The 21362-nt window shown below is 44.3% G+C and overlaps 2 protein-coding genes across 4 annotated transcripts; one reads left to right on the top strand and one right to left on the bottom strand.

The window, feature by feature from the left end:
* The first annotated feature begins 281 nt into the window (after positions 1-281).
* Positions 282-6705, top strand: LOC100282433 (MTD1). Of its 2 annotated transcripts, XM_008678193.4 has the most exons (3): positions 282-665; positions 857-900; positions 5964-6705. In XM_008678193.4, exons 1-3 carry the CDS (start codon positions 463-465, stop codon positions 6014-6016), a joined length of 300 nt encoding a protein of 99 aa, XP_008676415.2. In that variant the 5' UTR covers positions 282-462; the 3' UTR covers positions 6017-6705. The 2 variants fall into 2 exon arrangements, with proteins under 2 accessions (XP_008676415.2, NP_001148816.2); NM_001155344.2 differs by lacking the exon at positions 857-900 and having other exon boundaries at positions 361-665; positions 5964-6690.
* A 7644-nt stretch (positions 6706-14349) lies between these two features.
* On the bottom strand, positions 14350-18935 carry LOC103643235 (uncharacterized). Of its 2 annotated transcripts, none has more exons than XM_008666390.4 (5): positions 18648-18935; positions 16859-17014; positions 16354-16731; positions 16120-16232; positions 14350-16042 (listed from the first exon to the last, which is right to left on the bottom strand). In XM_008666390.4, the coding sequence occupies exons 1-5, from the start codon at positions 18760-18762 to the stop codon at positions 14621-14623; spliced, it is 2184 nt and encodes a 727-aa protein (XP_008664612.1). In that variant the 5' UTR covers positions 18763-18935; the 3' UTR covers positions 14350-14620. The 2 variants fall into 2 exon arrangements, with proteins under 2 accessions (XP_008664612.1, XP_008664611.1); XM_008666389.4 differs by having other exon boundaries at positions 16342-16731; positions 18648-18904.
* Positions 18936-21362: the final 2427 nt, after the last annotated feature.

Genomic DNA, 21362 nt, shown 5'->3' with positions numbered 1-21362 from the left:
ACGTAATAAAAATACTTGGTGTCAATCTATTAAACTTAGTGAAACGTTTTATGACATTGTTTCTAAAATTGACAAGTTATAATAAAATGGAACAGGGATGAAGCACACACATAATATCGTTACATTGTTTTGTAGACATTCAATTCCACAACTCATTTAAGATAAGAATTTATATCGTTACATAATATCGTTACATTTATATATATTAAAAAATATGCTATTTCCGACAAGAGTAGCACGCGAGAAAAGGCGCGATATGAATCGATAAGCCGTGTCAGTTAGGCGTCGCGTCGCCATCCCGAAGCAGTTACTTCCCCACTCCACTCATGATCACAAAACTAATTACAAACCCAGGGAAACAATTCCACTCGCCGCGGAAACCTTCCTTCTGGGCCTCGTCCGGTCGTCCGTCCCTTCGCGCCCCTGAAATTGTCCGACCGCGTGGCGACTCGGGTCGGACGGATGCCGGTCGACGTCGAGGCGGCGATGGCCCCGCCCCAGGCGGCATCGGCCTGCAGCTCGTCGTCGATAGGCAGGGACAGCGACGAGTGCTCGCCGCCGGGGAAGGAGGAGGAAGGGGAGGGGGAGGTGCAGAGCGCGTACGAGGGAGGAGGAGGGGGCAGCCTCGCTGGGTTGGAGGCATTGGAGGAGGCGCTGCCTATTCGGTGAGTTATTGCCAGTTCATACTTGATAGATTGTTTTACTTTTTTTTTGTGATCTGGGCTCTGCAGGAGAAATTGGTTCTTTGGGGGAATCTGTGAAGAAGCAGCTAATTTGCTTTCTTTGGAGTATTCCCATTTGATTTCTGTATGTTATTTTCCTAGAAAATATTCAGGTTAATTTATTGGAATTGCAGAGATTACTCTGTGGGTGTGATTCTGCCGCTTCTTTCTACAAATGGTACACTGCTACGTTTTGCACTCAATGAGTATTTTTGAGATATTAGCTTTGTTATTTCATAAAGGAGGAAACGTGAGATTAGAGATGACTTGGATGTTAGGTAGTAGAACAACGAATTGTCATTAGGTGCTTTGTCTGATAGACTAGATTTTGCGATGGTTTAGCTAGGTTGCAGATAAAAAATGTCAAAACTGTTTTGTTGTTAATCTGCATAGTCTTCATATGCCTCTGTGCGGTTGCTGCTTTTTAAAATGTCAGGTCTATCTGCAATTTCACATATAACATTTTATTAGAGTGACCCTGTAGTTAAACGGCTCTGAAATGATTACCACTACAAAACTTTCAAAATATCTGTATCTTTTGAGAAAAATTGGATCAAAATCGGATCCTGCTTTTTCTGGATAATTCTGACATGTCAAGCTCATGTGGCAAGGAACACTCCACCGTCTTCTTTGACATGTGACCGAAGCAGACTCGTTAGCTTTTATTTTTAAGGAGATGAGTGGTATTTGCATACATTAATAGTGCAACCATATCAACACTTTCAATGCGTAACAAAATATTTCTTAAATTTAAACATGGAATACGGAAATCAATTATTCATCTGGGATATCTGGCATGGGAAATGCATGTTGGTAATAATGGCACATTTTGGTTGAAAATATTAACTAACTGAAAAGGACCTGGCTCACATGGTACCAACCAATCTTAAGCAGCAACTTTTTGTTGATAAAGACTGTAGAGGTTTGCGTGTCTCTGAACCACAGAACATCAATTATTGGCTTATGAGTACCCATAATATCATCCATACACTTCAGCATAAGTACTGTTCCCCCACAGCATATCCATGGTCTCACCAACTTTGGATTTGTTGTTTAGTCAAAACTCAAAACATGACCTTTAGTCCTTTTGAAACCTGTCTCTGGGATGGTGCAGGAGTGATGTGCATTTTTATGTTAAAGAAGAAAGGGAGTCTAAGAAGAGTAGAAGACTCGTACAAGTCCATTAGGGAAGGGTTCAATACATGGACCTTGCCAAGGAAACAAAAAGGATAACGACCAGGAACCTATATGTGCAAATGTCACCACTGTCTTTAGCTCCTGCCATACTCCACAAGATGGCCTCATCCCTAATATCAGCTTGGTGAATGTGAGGTACTGAAGGGCCCCCAACAAGGCTTCAGTAGACAGTGGGGTCACTAACTAGAGCACCGACACTTGAGGAACCTTCGCCTGAGCACCTCACTTGAGCATTCACTGGAGTGGCATACAACTTACAGTCCACAATGCTAGCGTGATCAAGTATGTCTAGAGTATATTGTACTTGCTGGAGGAATGATGCATGGGGCCGCGTTCAACTGCAATACCCAATACCAGCCAAGACTGCGAGACGACGAACTATACGGAAAGTAGCAGGCTTCTCCACAGAACTGAAAGTCTCATCGTAGTCAACACTAGGATGCAGAGTGAAAGCTCAGAGGACACATCAAGTCTTGTACGGTTGTACCTACCTAGAGAGTTGTCCTTCCTCTGAGTCTACACCCACTTGTTGGTCACCACGTTGCCACCAAGGGGATGTGACATGAAATCCTAGGTATGAATATGATTGGCGAGCAGAGCTCCGTAATCTTCCTTCATAGGCGATGCTAGTGAAGATTGGTGAGGGCGCGATGGACATAAGATGGTGTAGAGGAGACTGACTGTGAGGAGGTCGAGGAAAGTACGAGGTAGTCAACATGTGGAAGAACCCCAACAGCTTGTCGAGTCACCATCGTATGGAAGTGACGGGGATCACAGTAAAGGAGAGGAGGAGCGAGTTGGGACACCCTCCCATGCACGGCGCTAATAGACATGCACAGTTTTGACAAAGTGAGTGGCGGGAGGAGTTGGCAAACGTAGCTCAACCGAATACGGTGAGCATGTGTGAGGGGTAGCAGGGGCTGCAGCGGACTGCACAAGACGTAGTAGGGGACACTATGGCCGTGCGTGGCACAGTAAAGGGCTCCAAGGGAGCAAGTGGCATGGTTGGAGGCACCAAGAAGAATCCTACTGGCGGAAAAAGGAGGGGTGGTTGTCCAGAGCGCCACAATGTCAGTCTCAAGAAGGGAGTCCAACTTTTGGATGACACTGGAGGAAGAAGTGAAGAAGGGACCGCTGAAGACGACGCGCCGAGAGATCAATATGCGTTGGGTGGAAATATCGAGACACTAATATTCCTTATGATCAGGGGAGTACCCAAAAAAGATACAACGGGCCGAGTAAGGTGAAAGCTTGTGAGGTGTTATGGCGAAAAGGTTAGTATAACAGGCATATCAATGCTCGTAGGTAGGAGTGGTGCCAAACATGGCAAAGTGAAGGGTGGGAGCATTGATCACCTTGGTGGGAAGGCGATTAAGGGTGTGTTTGGTTTGGCTTTTGGCTTTGGATTTTGCCCCCTAAAAGCTAAATCAAAGGGCTGGATCTAGAAAGCAGTTTTTTCTAAAAGCCGACTTTCTCGCAGTGTAAAACTGAAAGCACCTCTGGACCTGCTTTTAGCGGCTTTTGGATGGAACCGTAAAAATATTTGTGGAATAATTTGTAGCTTTTTTAGTGGTTTTCACTAAACAATTTTTAGCTTTTTAGCAGTTCATAGTCCATGACAGCTTTTTTCACAGCTCACAGCCCACAACAGTTTTTTCACAGCCACAACCCAACCAAACAGACCCTAAGTAAGCAAGTGGTAGTGTGAAAGGCTCTCAACCCAGTAGCGATGTGGTTGGTTCTTGTGTTGTAGAGTGATGGCTAGGGAGCGTCACCCTTCCCACTACCACCTCCTCGGCCACCCGTCTGCCACCGGTAGCTAGCACCAGCACCAAATCTTGTAGGAGGACGAAGGACTTCCGTCGCCATGGATCAGGCAAGTGTAAGAGTGAGATCCCAGGTGCTGTAGTGGAAGGAGTGGTGCGCTGGGGCTACCTGTCAGAGTTGGGGTCGTAGAGGATTGTGGTGGTGTCGGAGGGGGCTTAGGCCCCCTTGATGGGCTCCTCGAGGATGAGATATTTGTGGGCAGTGCGGAAGGAGGGCAACGACACAGACTGTGTGATCTAGGTCCATAGATGATCGTAATGCTCATTGAGGCCTTGAAGGAGATTGAGAACGAGGGTACAATCTAGAAGGGCTCACCAAGGTCACGCAGGGAGTCTGGCATGCCCTTCATCTGGCGGTAATACCCAATGATGCAGAGGTCTCCTTGGACAAAGTTATAGAAAACTACGTCAAGGTAGAGGGTGTGAGCCTCGTGGTTGCTGAAGAATTGTTCTTCAATGGCAATTCGGCCCTAGGGAGCAGTGCTATCGCGCTCGCGGACGATTTCCTACAGCTCGACAATGACGGTACCGAGGATCCAGGAGAGGACTACGTTGTCCATCCGGTGCCAAGATGGACCATGGGGCGAGCAACGTCGGTGAAGACATGGTCGTCGAGGGTGTAGCGTTACAGGATGAGGACAAGGTCACGCCGGCGAGTGTAGGTGGAGGTTAGGACGAGGACAGGGACCAACATCCGAATTTTTTGGATACTAGTCACCTAAGCATGGAGGTTGGAGACGACACCAGCCTCATACGCCTAGGAAACATCGATATCATTAAACTTGAGGAAGGGATCGACGACAGCAACACCCCTAAGTTGTTTCTTGGCCTCCGCAAGCTGGCGAGCAAGAGCATCAGCGGTGGCATGCTCTTGCTCCCTGGTGAAGGTAACAGCTCGCTCACGCTCTCAAGCAATGGCAATGGCGGACTTGGTGGCGGCAATGACAACAACAAGGGCGGAGTCGCCGGAGTGGGTGACATTAACATCGTTGGGGAAAAGCGACCCCTAGCGGCGCCGGCCGCCGGGCGGGGCTAGAGTGCCATCGTGCTGGAGAAGGAAGGAGAGGACTGCGGCAGGGGTGCTAGGGAAGCAGCCACGCCCAGGCTGGCTGTGCCTACGCCTGCGGTGGCTGGGTACACAGCGGCGTCCAGTGCCAGGGCAGCACCAGCGGCAGTGGGAAGGTCAGCGGTGGCTGTGAAGACAAGTGGCGCGCCAGCCACTACGGAGCCCAAAAGGCTCCTGTCTCGTGATACCATGACAGCTGAAGAAAAATACTGCACACTACAGTGATTAAGGACCTGTTTGAGAATGCAGTTTTGAAATAATGTAGTTTTGAGATACCATAGTTTACAATTGTACATGACATAAATACTACGGTATTGCTTTACCACAATAAAACTACAGTATTGCTCAAAACCGAGATCTGTTTGGTTCTATTGGAAAAACAAAGTATATGTAGAGAAAAGAGAAGAAAACTGAGGTCCTGAATGGAGTTTCAAAAACTCCAAAAATACCATAGTTTTGGGTAAACCATGGTATTTAAAACTGAGTTTTGACTATACAAACCAAACACCTTTTGAGCTCCAATACTATAATATCATCAAATACCATAGTATTGTTTCAAAACTGCAAAAATACTACAATTCCAAACAGGGCCTAAAGACTTGGTTACATAGCCTAGGGTTACAACTCTAACGAGCCTTGGGCCGAGCTCTAGGCCCAAGATACACTAACAGTCTAACATTGCATAATTACATTGAAATCAGGAGTGGTCACCTCATAGAAGCATCCATTACTGTGCTTCCGTAACTGCCAAGTGGTCAAAGTTACTATGAGTTGAAGCATTTTGCTGTATTGTTTGACAACTTATCACGAAGCTTGGAGCCACCACTCAGTGAAAATAACATCTGGCCTTGGTGTTTGTTGTTGAAATGTGAAATTATACCAATGTCTTCTTGAAATTGAAAATCCTCGTTCTTTGTAACTACAGTACGTTTGAAATGTGAAATGCCATGCTTAATTCTTTCTGTAGTGGGATTATGCATTGATTTCTTATAAAATCAACCCAATAGCATTGTGATGCTATTACTTTTCTGTGGAACCATGCGATCGGACTTCTCAAACCCAGTCATCTGGCAGTTAACTTTGGTCTTTCGCTGCTCGTTAGTTGCATGATGGCTTCTAGCTTTTCTGATCGAAATTCTTTCTATTGGGCAGGCGCAGCATATCCAAATTCTACAATGGTAAATCCAAATCATTTGTGTGCCTGAAAGAAGCTATAACATTTTCAGGCTCTGCAAAAGACATTACTAAGTCAGAGAATGCATACTCCAGAAAACGGAAGAATCTCTTTGCCTACATCATCATGTATGGAAATTCACATGAACCACGGGCAGCTCAAGTTTATGAAACTGCCGCCCCTAAGAGGCATGCTAGTTTGAGTAGAAACTCTTTGGTGACTTTGGCTAGCAGCAGTTCCAGGAGCAGCAGCAGTATCAGCATTGAAGAGCATGAACTGCCCGAGCATCTTGATTCTCCGCGTTCACCTGATGGTTTTATATCCGCACCACGATCTGGCTCTTGCGTGCCTGATGCATCTGTGCCTAGGTCATTGTCAATGATGGACTTGCATCGTCTGAATAGGTCAAGTTCCTCAGTTCGTCTCAAAGATGGGAAATAGGAAATACGACTGGACTTGGATCCAGAGGATTTTCTATTTCTTTTTGTCATCTTTTGCTCGAGGTTTCTAGCACCATCTTCTCTAATAGAACTAAGGATGGCATGGAGGTTTCTGGATAAATAAGTGATCACTTAGTTTGGCGAGGGGTATATATGTGTTTGTAAAATAGTTCTTCACTCCATTGTAATTAGCATATAATGTACTAATATGAATGCCTCTACTCATGTGACCATCTTCAGCTGTAAATTAACAAATACCTTTTTATGCCGTTTGTCGTTTGATCGTCTTCTCCATCATGTCCAAATCAAGCATTCAGAATGTCGAGTGGGGTTCAAATGGATAGTTTCAAGTGTGAAACCTATATATACACCTCAACTACTTCAACTCCATCCAAGAGTTGAGAAACATTGCCTACAAGTTAGATAATCATCTTCAAACCATCAAAGTGCTCCAAAATAGTTGTGTGCTTAGTAGAAACACCTTTGTGAGAGCTAGAAAGTGTGAAAGAGTTAAGTGACCACTGGAGTTGTGTCGAGTGCAAAGTGTGGAGAAAAGAGATCTTTGTAAGTGAAGTTGAGCCCAAGTGTTGTAAAGCGAGCAAGAACCTACGACTTTGTGTGGGACACGTAGGTTTCTTTGTGGAACCGAATTTTGGTAAACAAATCATCGTGTCTCTTGTGCTTTTGCTTTTCATTTAGATTTGTCTTTTCCTCTTCTAAGTCTATACTTGTGTTGCTCTTCATTTATATTTTACATTGTTGCTAACATCTATTCCGCACATAAGTTCATTAGCAACATAAGCAATTATTGGACTTGGTTTTTATCATGAACATACTATTCTTGTTCTAACCCCTAAAGTGATAATATTGTGATCAAGTTTTGTTATTTGAGTAAGAATTTTAGGTTTCACCTATTTCACCCCCTCTAGGTGACTTTCAAGTAGAACCACACATTCGAGTTGAATAACTTGACCTGCCTTGGTTGTATATTGTCACTGTTGCCTGATCAACTCTATGACATATACATGAACCATGGTGTGGATTGTGAATTATGGGAGGCTCTAGGTTGAAAAAATGTAGAATTAGATGTTGGATGTGAACTATTAATGACTAGTACCATGAATACAGGATGGTCGATGGTCGTTTTGTTGTGGAACATGCTTTTGAGATCCAGTTTCTGGTGGGGGAACTTGCACACTTTGATTGTGCCATACCTTACAATTTCGTGGTTGGTAGCATCATTGCCAAACTACCTTCATCTTGGAGTTTTGTCATGTCCCTCAAAAATAAGGAGGCCATGACTATTAAAAGTTTGATTGCTACGCTTGATGTTGAGGAGAAAGCGAGATACAAGGATGTTCCTCATTCTGGTCCATTGAATGGAGGCCCCTTTAATGGCATCATGATGGAAGGGAAATATAGTGGAAGAAATAAGAGCAAAAACTGGAAGCCAAAGGCTAAGCAGAATACTAACTTTAAGAACAAGAAGAAAAACCTTACATGTCTGACTTGCAAGAAAGGTGATGGTAAAAAAATTGCAAACATGACTTTTGTCGAGGATGGGGAAAAGAAAATTAAACGAGTTAGGTCCAATAGAGTAGGGGAATATCGTTCTAATGATTTTGGTGAATATTGTGCAGAATACAGAATCATCCATGAGAAAACAACTTCCTACCCACCTCAATCAAAAGGGATGGCTAAAAGAAAAAAAGGAACTTTGATAGACTTGGTTAATGCCATGTTTGTGAGTTCGGGTTTACCTAAGTCATGGTGGGGCAAAGCTATTTGGTCGCATGCTTTGTTCTAAGCCGAGTTCCATCAGCTAAGAGTGATAAAACACCTTATGAAGGATGAACAGGTAGAAATCCTACTCTTGGATTTCTGTGTGCATGGGGTCGTTTAGCCAAAGTTAATGTGCATGCATGCAACAAACAAAAATTGGGACAAAAAATCGTTGATTGTGTCTTTCTAGGATACATACACAATAGTGCAACCCATAGATTGTTGATGTTAATCCACATTTCTAGATGTGCATGTTAACATAGTGACTAAATCTAGGGATGCCACTTTTTTCAAAGATATGTTCCTGAAAGGATCACGATGCCTAATAGGGGGGTGAACTGGGATTTCCTAAAATTCTTACAAAAGATTAAACCCTAAGAACAAGCCCAACTTCACCTAACAAACTAGCTAGGTCAAATGAAGCTAAGTATTCTAGAACAACCCTAAGCAATCATGGCATATACTAAGAATGTAAGTGCTCAAAAGTAAATTGCTCAAATTAAATGCGGAAAGTAAAGCAAAGGGCTTAGATGACTCCTTTGATTTTTCCTAAGGTATCAAAGAGTCAGCACTCTCCACTAGTCCTCGTTGGAGCACCCGCTCAAGGGTATAGCTCCCCCTTAGTGCTCACAAGGACTAAGTGCTCACTACAAGCAAACTCTTTGTGTCTCCGGCCTGGTAAATCGCTCACAACCGCACACAACTCCGAGCTGGTCAACATACAAGAGATGCGCCACCCAAAGGCATTGAAGCATCACATACCATTGATCGACAACCCAAAGGCATTGAAGAATCTCTTGCTAAAGGAAGGGGACGCTAACACCAAATATTTTCACATGGTTGCCAGGCATCGATCAAGAAAGATGTTGGTGACTAAACTTAGAGATGGGGAGAGTATTCTGATTAATCATTCTGAGAAAGCAGCCCTAGTGGATCATTTCTACACAAATCTTATTGGACAGGTGGAAGTGAGAGAAAGAAGCATTGATATGGAGGCTCTTGGTCTTCCAAGATTTAATCACTCTAATTTGGATTCCCCTTTCTCTAAACAATAAGTTTGGGACACCATTCAAAGTCTGCCTCCCGATAAAGCCCCAGGGCCATATGGGTTCACTGGAAGATTCTACAAAGTTTGTTGGAGCATTATAAAAGGGGATGTGATAAATGCTATGTCAGCAGTATGGATCAAAAACTTAGCAAATTTGAGTAAACTCAACTCAGCTTATATTGCTATGACCCCAAATATGGAGGAAGCTAACCGGGTCAAGGATTTTAGACCTATTAGTCTGGTTCACAGTTTTACCAAATTGGTCACCAAGATTCTCGCCAACAGGCTTGCTAGTAGGCTGAATGACATGGTCTCTCCAATCCAAAGTGCCTTCATTAAAGGGAGGTTTATCCAAGACAACTTCATGCTTGTCCAGCTGACTTCAAGGCTGTTCCACCAATTGAATTTGGCCAGATTATTTTTCAAGTTAGATATTACAAAAGCCTTCGATTCTGTTTCCTGACCCTTCTTGATTGAAGTTATGCAACATATGGGTTTCAGGCAACGATAGAGAGATATCATCTGTGGGCTACTAGGATCTTCTACCACTCAAGTGCTCCTCAATGGATGCCTAAGTAACAAGATTCAACACAGAAGAGGTCTTAGACAGGGAGAACCCTTGTCTCCAATGTTGTTTATTCTTGCCATGGATGTTCTGGGTTTGCTCTTCTCCAAGGCTGAGGAAGCAGGGTTGCTACAATAGTTATGCAGGAGAAAGAAGCTCCACAGAATTTGTATTTATGATGATGATATGTCTCTGGTCTGCATAACAATGCTCAGAAGTCCAATATTTTCCCTATCAGATGTTCTGAGGAAATCATCCAAGACATTCAAAGTAGCCTACCTTGTGAAATTGCTCCTTCCCCTGCAAATATTTAGGGCTCCCTCTTTCTTTGCATAAATTAACCAAACAATAATTTTTGCCCCTAGTGGATAAAATAGCTGATCAACTCCCAAAATGGAAGGCTGATTTGATAAATAAAGCAGACATAAGAGTTTTGGTGCAGCATGTCCTCACTGGGATGTTAGTGTATACTGCAATGCCAATTGATATCCCTAAAGGGGTCATTGATAAAACTGACAAAATAAGAAAAGGCTTCTTATGGAGAGGAAGAAAGGAAGCAAAAGGGTGGCATTGTCAGGTTGCTTGGGGAAAGGTCTGTAGGCCCTTAGATTTGGGAGGATTAGGAATTTCTAGTTTCTTAGAGCTTTGATGGGTCCTTCGCTTGAGATGGCTTTGGCTGAAAAAAACTGATCCTATTCAACCTTGGACAGATCTACCTATGCAAGTTCCTAGTAAGGTTAGATCTTTCTTTGTTGTCGTGGTTATTTCATAGGTTGGCAATGGAGTCTATTCTGGATAGACAAATGGATTAATGGAAGGAGAATTGCTGACATAGCTCCAAGATTGTTCAGTGCAATCCCAAAAAGAATAACTAACAAAAGAATGGTGCAGGAAGCCTTGCTGAATAGAATATGGATTGCAAACATTAGGGGGCCTGTACCTTGGGAGTTTTGATAGATTATATGTCCCTATGGAATTCTCTCGCATAGGTCGTGTTGCATCCTAACTTTGAGGACAAGCACATCTTATCTATTGCTCCTGATGGTCACTACTCTGCAAGGAATGCCTATAGGGTTTTCTTCATTGGATCTTGCTCCTTTCGCCAATACAGACAGGCTTGGAAATCATGGACCCCTCCTAAGTGCAGGTTATTCCTTTGGTGGGTGGTCATGAATAGATGCTGGACTGCTGATAGACTTGCAAGAAGAGGCTTAAGTAATCCTATCAGATGCCCCTTCTGTGACCAAAAGCTTGAAACCATTAATCATTTGCTGGTCTCTTGCGTCCTCTCCAAGGCCTTTTGGTACTCTGCTCTAAGAAGGTTTGGCCTTCACAGTCTAGCCCCGCAACATGGAGACTCTATTTTTCTACAATGGTGGGAAAGAGTTTCAACTATTGTCTTTAGTGGTCCTGTGACGAAAGGATTGGACTCTCTTACCATCCTGGGAGCATGGATGATTTGGAAGCACAGAAACAAGGTGTTGTTTGATGGTGCTTCGCCCAATCTCACTCTTCTCTTGGAGTCAGCAAATGAGGAAAGAGATAAATGGCAAGCTACAGGAGCCAAGGGTTTATCCTCCTTGGCTACTCCTAGCCCTACTGGTTAGGGTCTATGGTTTGGGGGAGTCGTTTTCCTTGTGGTTTCTTATGGATCTTTTTATATATTCTTGTTTCTAGCCTCCCTAAGGAGTGCATGTTCTCGGGGTCCTTTCTTGCCCCTTGTATTCCTTCTCTTCTTAATATAATATATAGGGCGCAGCTCTGCTTTTCGAGAAAAAAAACAAGGTAGCAAGTAGCAGGTAACTATCATTGGTAATAGATAGTTCAATAGAATAATAGGTAACTATCGACAATAGCATGTACTATCATTGGTAACAAAGTAGCAGATAGCAGGTAACTATCATTGGTAATAGATAGTTTAATAGAATAATATGTTACTATCAATGGTAGCAGGTAACTTTCATTGGTAAAAAAATTAGTGCTTCACACAGAATAGTTCAATAGAATAACAAATCATGTTTAGACAGTTAAAAAGTAAAATTTTATTGATAATAGACAATAAAGTTATCAAGATGATTATTTGTTAATAAACAGTTGAGAGCACCTAGAGGGGGGGTGAATAGGTGATCCTGTAACACTTAAAACTTAGGCCACAAAAACTTGGTTAAGTGTTAGCACAATAACCGCCAAGTGGCTAGAGAGGAATCTTCAACAAAACACAATAACCAACAAGATCAATCACAGAGATGGCACGGTGGTTATCCCGTGGTTCGGCCAAGACCAACGCTTGCCTACTCCACGTTGTGGCGTCCCAACGGACGAGGGTTGCAATCAACCCCTCTCAAGCGGTCCAAAGACCCACTTGAATACCACGGTGTTTTGCTTGCTTTACTCAATCCCGTTTGCGAGGAATCTCCACAACTTGGAGCCTCTCGCCCTTACACTTGAAATTCACAAAGAAGCACAGAGCAAGGGAGGGATTAGCAACGCACTCAAGACAAGAAATCACAGCAACACCACGCACACAAGTCGCAACGAGAGCTCACAACTCAATGAGTTCACCACTCAGCAAGAGCTCTAATTGCTATCGCAAAGAATCAAAGGCGCGGAATCGATGTCTTGGTGCTTAGGAATGTTGTAGGAATGCTTGGTGTGCTCCTCCATGCGCCTAGGGGTCCCTTTTATAGCCCCAAGGCAGCTAGGAGCCGTTGAGAGCATTCTAGGAAGGCTGATCTTGCCTTCTGTCGGCTGGCGCACCGGACAGTCCGGTGCACACCGGACACTGTCCGGTGCCCGATTTCCTTCCAAAAATGGTGCAGTCGACCGTTGGCAGCCTGAGAGCCGTTGGCGCACCGGACATGTCCGGTGCACACCGGACAGTCCGGTGCCCCCTTCTAGCCGTTGGCTCGGCCACGTGTCCCGCGCAGATCGCGCGGCCGACCGTTGGCCCTGCCGACCGTTGGCTCACCGGACAATCCGGTGAATTATAGTTGTACGTCGCCGGTGAATTTCCGAGAGCGGCCACTTCGCTCGAGCCAGCCTGACGCACCGGACACTGTCCGGTGCACCACCGGACAGTCCGGTGCTCCCAGACTCAGCAAAGTCTTGGCTGCTCGAGCCAAGACATTTCCAATTGGATTTTTCCTGTTTCCAGCACTTAGACACAATACATTAGTCCATAAAACAATGTACTAAGTCTAGAAACATACCTTTATCCTTGATTTGTACTTTGTCCACCTTTTTACACTTAGGCACTTGTGTTGGACACTAAATCACCAAAATACTTAGAAATGGCCCAAGGGCACATTTCCCTTTCAACAGTAAAATCTCATGTTAATGATTTGTTAACTTTACTGTTAACCTCTCTTGATAATAGACAGTAAAATTAATAGTAGGATTATTGATAATAGATAGTTCAATAGAATAACAAATGATTTGTGAAACATCTCATGTTTAGACAGTTAAACATCTCATGATTAAAGGTAACATCTCATGTTTTGTAACGCAACAAAACATGGAGAGGGAAATACTTCGTGACATTAGCCCTATATATTACAAGTTTAGACAGTTAAACATCGCAGTGCTAAATCCTATACCAGAATAAAGGATGGCCTGCTTCCCGCTAAATCAAGTTAAAGACAACCCTCCACAACGTGCAGATCTCAGGTGAAGCTTAGCAATAGTTCACCCAAAAGCTATTTTTATGCAAGAAATTAGCAAATTATACAAGATCTGAGAGGATCCGGTTCTTCTCAAGAGAGGATCCGGTTCCCACAACACTTCAGTGCATTACTTCAAACTAAGAGAGGATCCGGTTCCCACAGTCTAGATCTGAGAAAATCAAACTAGAGCTATACCAGATCAGAGAAAACGTGGCACAATACCACATAAATACCACAAAACCCTAATTTACACAGCCAAGAACTACAAATAGTACTACAAATCAGAAGAAGAGCATATCTTTTCTGGAAGATGAGGGTAAGAGGAGACAAGAGTGAGAATGTCAAACCAAATTACCTAGAAGGAGCGTCACAACAGCGAGAGGGAGAGAGCTCGCTCGCGGGGGGATAGGAGACGCGAGAGCTGGCTTGCGTAGGACAGGAGATGTGAGAGCTCGCTCGCGGGTAGAGGTGGTAATGAGCTCTAGATTTTACACTATAAAATTTAAGGATCGAATCAGACTCTATTCCTATTCATTTTTAAACTAAAATTATTTAAGAACCCTAACTTTTTTGAATAATTATTTGGATCGTGGTCTATTATCACCCCTACTCGTGGGGGAGAGGAGACGTGAGAGGGGGAGCACGAGGGGGAGAGGAGACACGAGAGGGGAGCTTGGGGGAGAGGAGACGACAAAGCTCGAGGACGAGAGCGGCATTGGCCAAGAACCCTAGCGCGAGGAGTGGAGCGGATGCAGGCGCTTGATCGAGCGCATCCTGGCTCGTGAGGTACGTGTCTTTTGGCCGTATCCCACTGGCCTGGCCGAGGACGACGTTTTGTTTTGCAAGCCTGTCTCGGACCCACATTCAAGCAACCAAACAGATAGACTTATCTGATTTGTAGTGCTTTGCACGGCGCATGCACTCAACCAAACACACGGAAAATGATCACAGGGGCACTCCCCTTTTCTGTATCTTACCAAACACTTCTAAGTACGGGTGCACCAAGTATCTAGTTCTACAGCAAACAGAACTTTAGACAGGGTTGCCTGTACATTATTGAATCTAGCTAATTTATAGTTCTCTTCCTCTCTCGAACTCTTAAAATCTCTCAGGTTTCTCGTCATGGCTGCACCACCAGCTACTGGAGGCCATTGTTCATGTCTTGCGGGAGAAGAAAACCAGACTCATTGTCCTCCATTAAGAACTCTTCCAACATATCCAGACCTTCATCAGCAGCTGCAGCTCCCATGTTCCAGCTCGGTCCCGAGCCACCACTTTCCCCGCCATTTGACATGATTCCTGTAGCGTTGCTGGCGGTGGTGCTATCAGCTGCAGCGACCTGGTGGCCTTCAGGGTACGTTGGGACGCCGTCGTCGAAATCCAGAAGGGCATCCAGAGAGAACATGGCGTTCGCAGTCGCACCGTACTCGTTAGAAGGAAACATTGGTGCCATGTCACCATCCCCATTGAACATTGCACTAGTCCCGCCGCCTTGATGAGACCCCACCAGCAGTGATCCGCCGTAGATGTCCGGTGCTCCCAACTCCACCTGGACTTGGTTTTGGTTCCCAGTTGGCGCGGCGGGATCCTGTGGCGCTAGCGCCAGCGCCATGAATGGTGTACCATTGCCGCCATTCGCATCCGTCACCATGAATGGTCCAGCGTTGTAGTTGCCGCTGCTGCCAAGTGCTGCTGCTGCTTGCATACCTGCTAACTCGTCTGTAGCCGGGGCCATGAGTGCTTCGGCGCTGCAGTTGTTGGCATAGTAGTCCATCTCCATCATGGCTCGGAGCACATCATCAAAGCTGCTGTCAGCTGGTTGAGCACCAGCGTTCGGGGACTGAAGCTGTGCCTGTGCCACGGCAGCGGCCCCGTACGCTCCTGCATCTGTAGCACCTGTAGGTGATGAAGCTCCAAAGGCCGTGCCACTGCCAGCCTGCCCAGCCGCCATAGGCGTGAAAGGGCCACTGCCAGCCATAGGGGTGAAAGGATCAGCGGCCTGTGGCTGCTGGAAGGAAAGCATGATGGGTCCGGTCTCGCGACGACGACGACTCCCCATCCAGCCGCCTTGCCTCCGCGGCGCAAACATTTCCTCCTCCTGCTGCTGCTGGTGGTGATGGTTGAGGGTGAACTGCGGCTGGTGTCCGCTGGTGGCGGCCATGGTTGGTATTGGTAGTGGTACTGCCGCGGGCGGTGCGACCATGTCGCCGAAGTCGTAGAGGGGCGCCATGGGTTGCTGCTGCTGCTGATACACCGGAGGGCGCAGTCCTGGCGCTGGTGGTGCGTACACCGCATGCGGTGCCGGCGATGCTGCTCTTGCTCCTCGTGCCGCCGGTGCTTGGTACACTCCCTGCAGCAGTGTTGGGCCGGTGGTGTTGCTGGCGCCAGCGAAGGCTGCGACATTGCTGCTGCTCGGCCAGCCAGCGTCGGGGGAGATCATGGGGTTGTTGTGCGGCACATTGAGCGTCTGGGGGCCGGGCTGCATGAACAGGGACCGACCATGCTGCTGGTTCTGGACATCGTCCATGGTCTGGACTCCTGGTCGGTTCTGTTGTGCAGGCTACAGATGGAAGAAATATAATACTACATGAATTTATATACTCGAGTAAGAAACGATAATTTTGGAAGAAACTGCACCTGTTGGTGGATAGGAAACACGCCGTCGTCGTCATCGTTCTCCTGCTGCCATCCTGTCAAGTTCATTTGCTCCAGTCTCTCAGTTGGCTGGCGTCGTCCTATTCCAATTCCAACTGCGAAGGGACAAGGGACATGCAGGGACCAGGGAGAGATGCATGATTAAAGTAGCTTAATTATGCGGTAACTTCATTAACATAAGAACCAAAATATATAAAGGTTTACTTCCAAATGGACCTGCAACGCCGCCGCCGCCACCGCGGCCGGAGGATCGTCCGCCGTGGTATTGGCGATCACCCAGCTTCCTCCTCCGGCCTCTTCCTGCCCTCACCGCCCTGAAATGTTCGCGGCCGTCGTCGTCGTCGTCTTCCCATCGGCCATCAACGGTAGAGGAGCCGGGCAGAAGTGCTCCGACGACGGCGGGACGCACTCGGCTGCCGCGAGGCCATTCCGGCCATGCGCGCCGCAGCAAAAACTTGGACCACTTGATGACCTTCCACAGCCTGCTGAGTTCTCCAGCGTCGAGGGGCTTCCTGACGACGTAGGTGGCAGCCCAAACAGTGCGCTGCAGAGCCTCAGACACGTCGCCGGTGACCCCATAATCCCGAGAGAGGACTGCATCATCCACACAAAGCAAAATATATATATGGATGATGTCCTGTTCTTCTTGTTTCACTGCATGCATGCATGATCGATATCGTCGTCTGATGCAAACGCACGGTGCGTTGCGTGCAGTGCTTACAGTAGACGACTGGGATGCACAGATGGGACTCCACGATTCTGCGGAAGTCGAAGCCGCAGGTTGCGGCTCTCAGAGCGTCGATGAAGACGACGTCGGCGTCTTTGAGTCTTCCGGTGATGAGCTTGACTACCGACGTTGGCCTCTCGCACGTGGCCACTGCAAAGAAAGACTAGTGAAGTGAGGTATTTTTTTTCACCGGTGTCTTCGTTTGCTTTCTAATAAATTTACTCAGCAATTCTCCAGCATAGTTTTTGAAAAAAAATAGCAGAACACCTATAAATAATTTAGGGAGCATAATTTATAGGTAGTGTCATTATGGTCGACATAAAAATTATATCTCTACTACTATAAAGTACTAGGTCGTTCCAGCATTTTCACCGTTGTCGTGCATCAACATTTTTTTTAAAAAAACTTAAATTCTTTGTAATCAACTCACGTACCGTCCAAGCTTCTCCATCTCGGCTCTCTCCTCACTTTCGTAAAAAAAACCCTTATATTTTTTTTATCAATCCGCAATCCAAAAGCCTCATTTACCCGGCTCCCTCTCCACTTTTGAATATTTTTTAATCAACCTATGGTCTTTTACATGAAGCGAAGACACGGACATTATACTAGTTTACACAAAAACGGTAGACTAACTAAACTATGGTAAAAATTACAATGGCAGCTAAGCAATTTTCTTTGAAAAGGTAACTGTAAAATATTCTTTTACATGAAACGAAAGCACGATTTGATTTGAATATCAACAAAAACTTCCCATAGAAAAAACAAGGAACATCATATCCCAGCTACCCCCCCCCCCCCCAAAAAAAAAACTAAAATGTTTGTAAGAAACTTGGTCTAAAACGTGATCTACCTTAATATCCTAAAATAAAACATCAATAACCTACAAATATGGTGCAGTGTAATTATGCTCGACATAGAAAAGATTACATAGAACAAAAGTTAGATTAGGCAATAAAAAACAATATATTCAACTAAACCGTTGTAAAAAGTACAATGGTAGCAAAGCAATTTTCTTGAAAAGGTATAGGTAAAATGTTTAAAAATGGCCCAAAGGATCAAATCGTGTGTGATTTGATTTGCATTTCGTCAAAAACTTCCCTTGGGTAAACAAGGAAGATCATATTTCTGCAAAAAAAAGTTGTGGTAAGAGACTTGATCTAAAACAAGATCTACCTTCATATCATTGAGGGAAACATGCCTACAAACAAGTTAGGGGGTGTATTACTCTCAACATGATATATTGCATAAATGTTAGAGTAGGCACAAACATAGAAAATTTGACTAAACTATAGTAATAAAAACTACAATAGTAGCTAAGTAATTTTCTTAAACAGGTAACCGCAAAGGAAAAATGGCGCGAAAATTCTTGAAAAGGTAAGGGTAAAATATTTAAAAAGATGGCGCGAAAAAGCGATCGCGCGCGATTTTGATTTGAATTTCATCAAACAAAGACTCTCTTGGAAAAAAAAAAGAGGAAGATCATATTTCCCCATAAAAGGAAATCTGAATCGTAAGAGAGAAACTTGATCTAAAAGGTGATCTGCCTTCAAATCCAAAGAAAGCACAAGAACAACCAAAGATGCATGGATAGAATATCAGAGCAGCAGCATCACATATATGGCACTGCTAATAAGAGACGAACTTCTATCCATATATGTTGAAGGAAACACCTTCTTCTTTGAGATCGTACGAAACAGTGAGAGATAGCAAGAGCTCAGGCATAAACAAAGCAAACAAGTAAAGCAGATCTGAAGAGGAAAACACGGGAAGAAGGCCACAGTACCTCGGTAGTTTAGGAGAGAGAGCATCAAGGCAGCCGATCTTAGAAACCTTTCATCGCTCTCGACGATTAAGGCCCCTATCCCGTCTGGGAACACGACGCGCGAATCGTTCAACATTAAGAGGCTCGCGCAGTATTGGGGCACTCACTGTTGTTTGGTGACTGACGAGGGATCGGACAACAGCGGACTGATGAGAAAGAGAAGGGACTAATAAGGATGGACCTTGTATTTATATTAGGCCAGGGGAGGAGGGGAAAGCTAGCCCTCCACTATGCTACATCAGCATAGTGTGGATAGAATGTTTTTACCGTATTAATAATACTATAAACTTAAATTTTAGAATCCCCTAAGGGCTTGTTCGGTTATTTTCAATCCATATGGATTGGAGGGGATTGATATGGATTGGAGGGGATTTTGACTTACTGGGGATTGAAACCCCCTCAATCCCCCTCAATCCATATGGATTGGGTAGAACCGAACAAGTCCTAAGTTGGATTTTTTGGGTTCGTCCATTACCTTTTGTTTCTGAGAATTTAATGCATAACTCTATCAACTATGACTCTATGAGCAAAAGGATGTGCAGTTTTCCTGTGTTTAGGGCGTGTTTGGTTCACTGCCCTAACATGTTTAGTGTGTAACCTTATTAGGTTGTGCCGCTGTAGTGATTGAGGTGGTGAATCAAACAAGTTCATAATTTACAACTCCTTTCGTCTCAAAATATTAATCGTTTAAGCTCTTGATTTTTATTGATGAATCTAGATACACATATATATAAAACATATACATCAAATATTATATAAATGCACTATTTCCCTCAAACGAATTTTATTTTGGAACAGAACGCGTATATAATTTTACTTTCTCTTTCTATCTCCATCATTGCACGCACATATAGCTTTTTTCTCTAGTGACTTATGCAATGCCTTGTGTTGGCATATGTGTTCTGTTCCGTCTACGAAGAGTTTTGTCGACTTCTTACGCAATATTGTGTGTCTGTGTGTTGTTGCAAAGCATGTATCTGTGTCTCTATGTCTCTAGGTAACTAACTATATCTGCCCACCTATCAGTTTTGGCATGTCGAACTCGTGCATGTGCAGCCTCTTTTTTTCTCGATCTCTTTTTTCTCAGATATAAAGCAGCTTTATTCCTCTAATAAACTTTTTGAAAAAAGATTACTGATGCAGGCCAGAAGCCAAAAAAACTGAACGCCATCTGAGCTTTTCTATATTCCATCGTCTTCTATCTCTATACATCTTCGGGCAATCGGTGTCGAAACAGCGGTTCCATCTATCGGATGTGTCACGTTAGTCTCGTCACGCGACTATGCGAGGCACGTTTGGTCCTCGGCTACGTGCAAGCATTCTTTATATACAGAACAGTTACTAGTTGGTTCTCCCATCCTCGTGTCTTCAGAGGATGTTCAACCCATCAGCGGCCCAGCGGATATATGCGCAGTCCACAATGTGCAGTGAAGACGGGAGGTGGTGTTGGCTCTCATTCGAGGTTAAACACTAGGAGCGAATTGGTTGGCGGTGCTTTTTGTGATGACATGGACGGTCCGCGACACGTGACTAGACTGTCCACGATATGCGGCATCTCTGGATCGTGCCGGACGGTCCACGTCCTGGATGGTCAGTGGCGGGGCAAGTTTTGAAAGATGGGTATTCAAAATTACTCGAGAGTAAAAACGTTTGGTATGTATAATATCATATAAAGTCTAACTATTTGGTCTATATAATACCACCATATTTTACATATTTACATAGTAGCAATTTTATAGCATAGATATGATATTTAAACAAACAAAATGAAGTATTGGATTGATAAAAAATGAAATTATACAATGCTAGTGATAAGAGCCATCATTTGACATATATTTGGTCTAATGGTTGATAGGAACACAGGTTGCATGTCAATCTTCATTTCCTGAAATCTAAGCTAGTCTTCATTTATAGCCGATTGTATTTGTCGATGGAAGACATTACAATCATTAGTGTCATGAAAAAAGGAGACATGCTATTTACAATACACATGCCTTTTCAATTCCTTTATAGGAGGAATTGTGTGAGATAATTTAATGTTACCATTCTTAAGTAACTAATCAAATATTTTATCACATTTAGTAACATTAAATGTGAACTTAACTTCCTTATCGATTCTTCTGAATCGGCTGCAGGGAAGAGCAACCAGAAAGTTTGGCCTTAGCAGGCCAAATACGCTTAGCGACATATGCCTCTTTTGGCTCATCATCTGAGCTAAACTACTGTCATGACACTCATCATGACGAGACTGACTCTTTGCCTCGGCTTTCATAAGCCAAAGCCCACGGGTGCAACCGAGTTAACAAAAAAAATTGGGTCCTATCTAATTTTTCTAAGTATAGATGTAACCCATTGAAAGCCAACCCTGCTAGTTTATGATCTTTGACCTGAATTTGAAAACATTGGTTTCTACTATTCCAGAATCTCTGAATATAATCATTAACCGATTCATCGTCCTTTTGTTAAATCTAACTCGTAATCCCTAGAGAAAAAGTGATCATCAAACTTATGCTCTAAATCATCACTGGAATTAATCGAGTTAGGAGATAATGCAACATACCAAGCGAACACAGTGTCCAGTAAGGGAAAATGAGAATAGGCGAATATGAAAAGCTTCTGTGTCGGCCGATTCCCCCGGCAATTGTGCTAGAAATTGACCTACATGTTCGTGAGTGC

Source organism: Zea mays, chromosome 1, assembly GCF_902167145.1.
Source record: "Zea mays cultivar B73 chromosome 1, Zm-B73-REFERENCE-NAM-5.0, whole genome shotgun sequence".
Taxonomy (NCBI): Eukaryota; Viridiplantae; Streptophyta; class Magnoliopsida; order Poales; family Poaceae; genus Zea; species Zea mays.
The sequence above is the reverse complement of the archived record's forward strand: the minus strand, read 5'-3'. Positions and strand labels throughout refer to the sequence as shown.

Bases quoted from the DNA above. Each gene is read 5' to 3' on its own strand.
- LOC100282433 (NM_001155344.2), top strand. From the start codon at position 463: ATGCCGGTCGACGTCGAGGCGGCGATGGCCCCGCCCCAGGCGGCATCG. The intron at 666-5,963 runs GTGAGTTATTGC...TCTATTGGGCAG, and splicing joins GAGGAGGCGCTGCCTATTCG to GCGCAGCATATCCAAATTCT.
- LOC103643235 (XM_008666389.4), bottom strand. From the start codon at position 18,762: ATGTTGAACGATTCGCGCGTCGTGTTCCCAGACGGGATAGGGGCCTTA. The intron at 16,732-16,858 runs GTAAGCACTGCA...TGGATGATGCAG, and splicing joins GTGCATCCCAGTCGTCTACT to TCCTCTCTCGGGATTATGGG. The intron at 16,233-16,341 runs GTAAACCTTTAT...GTCCCTTCGCAG, and splicing joins CGTTGCAGGTCCATTTGGAA to TTGGAATTGGAATAGGACGA.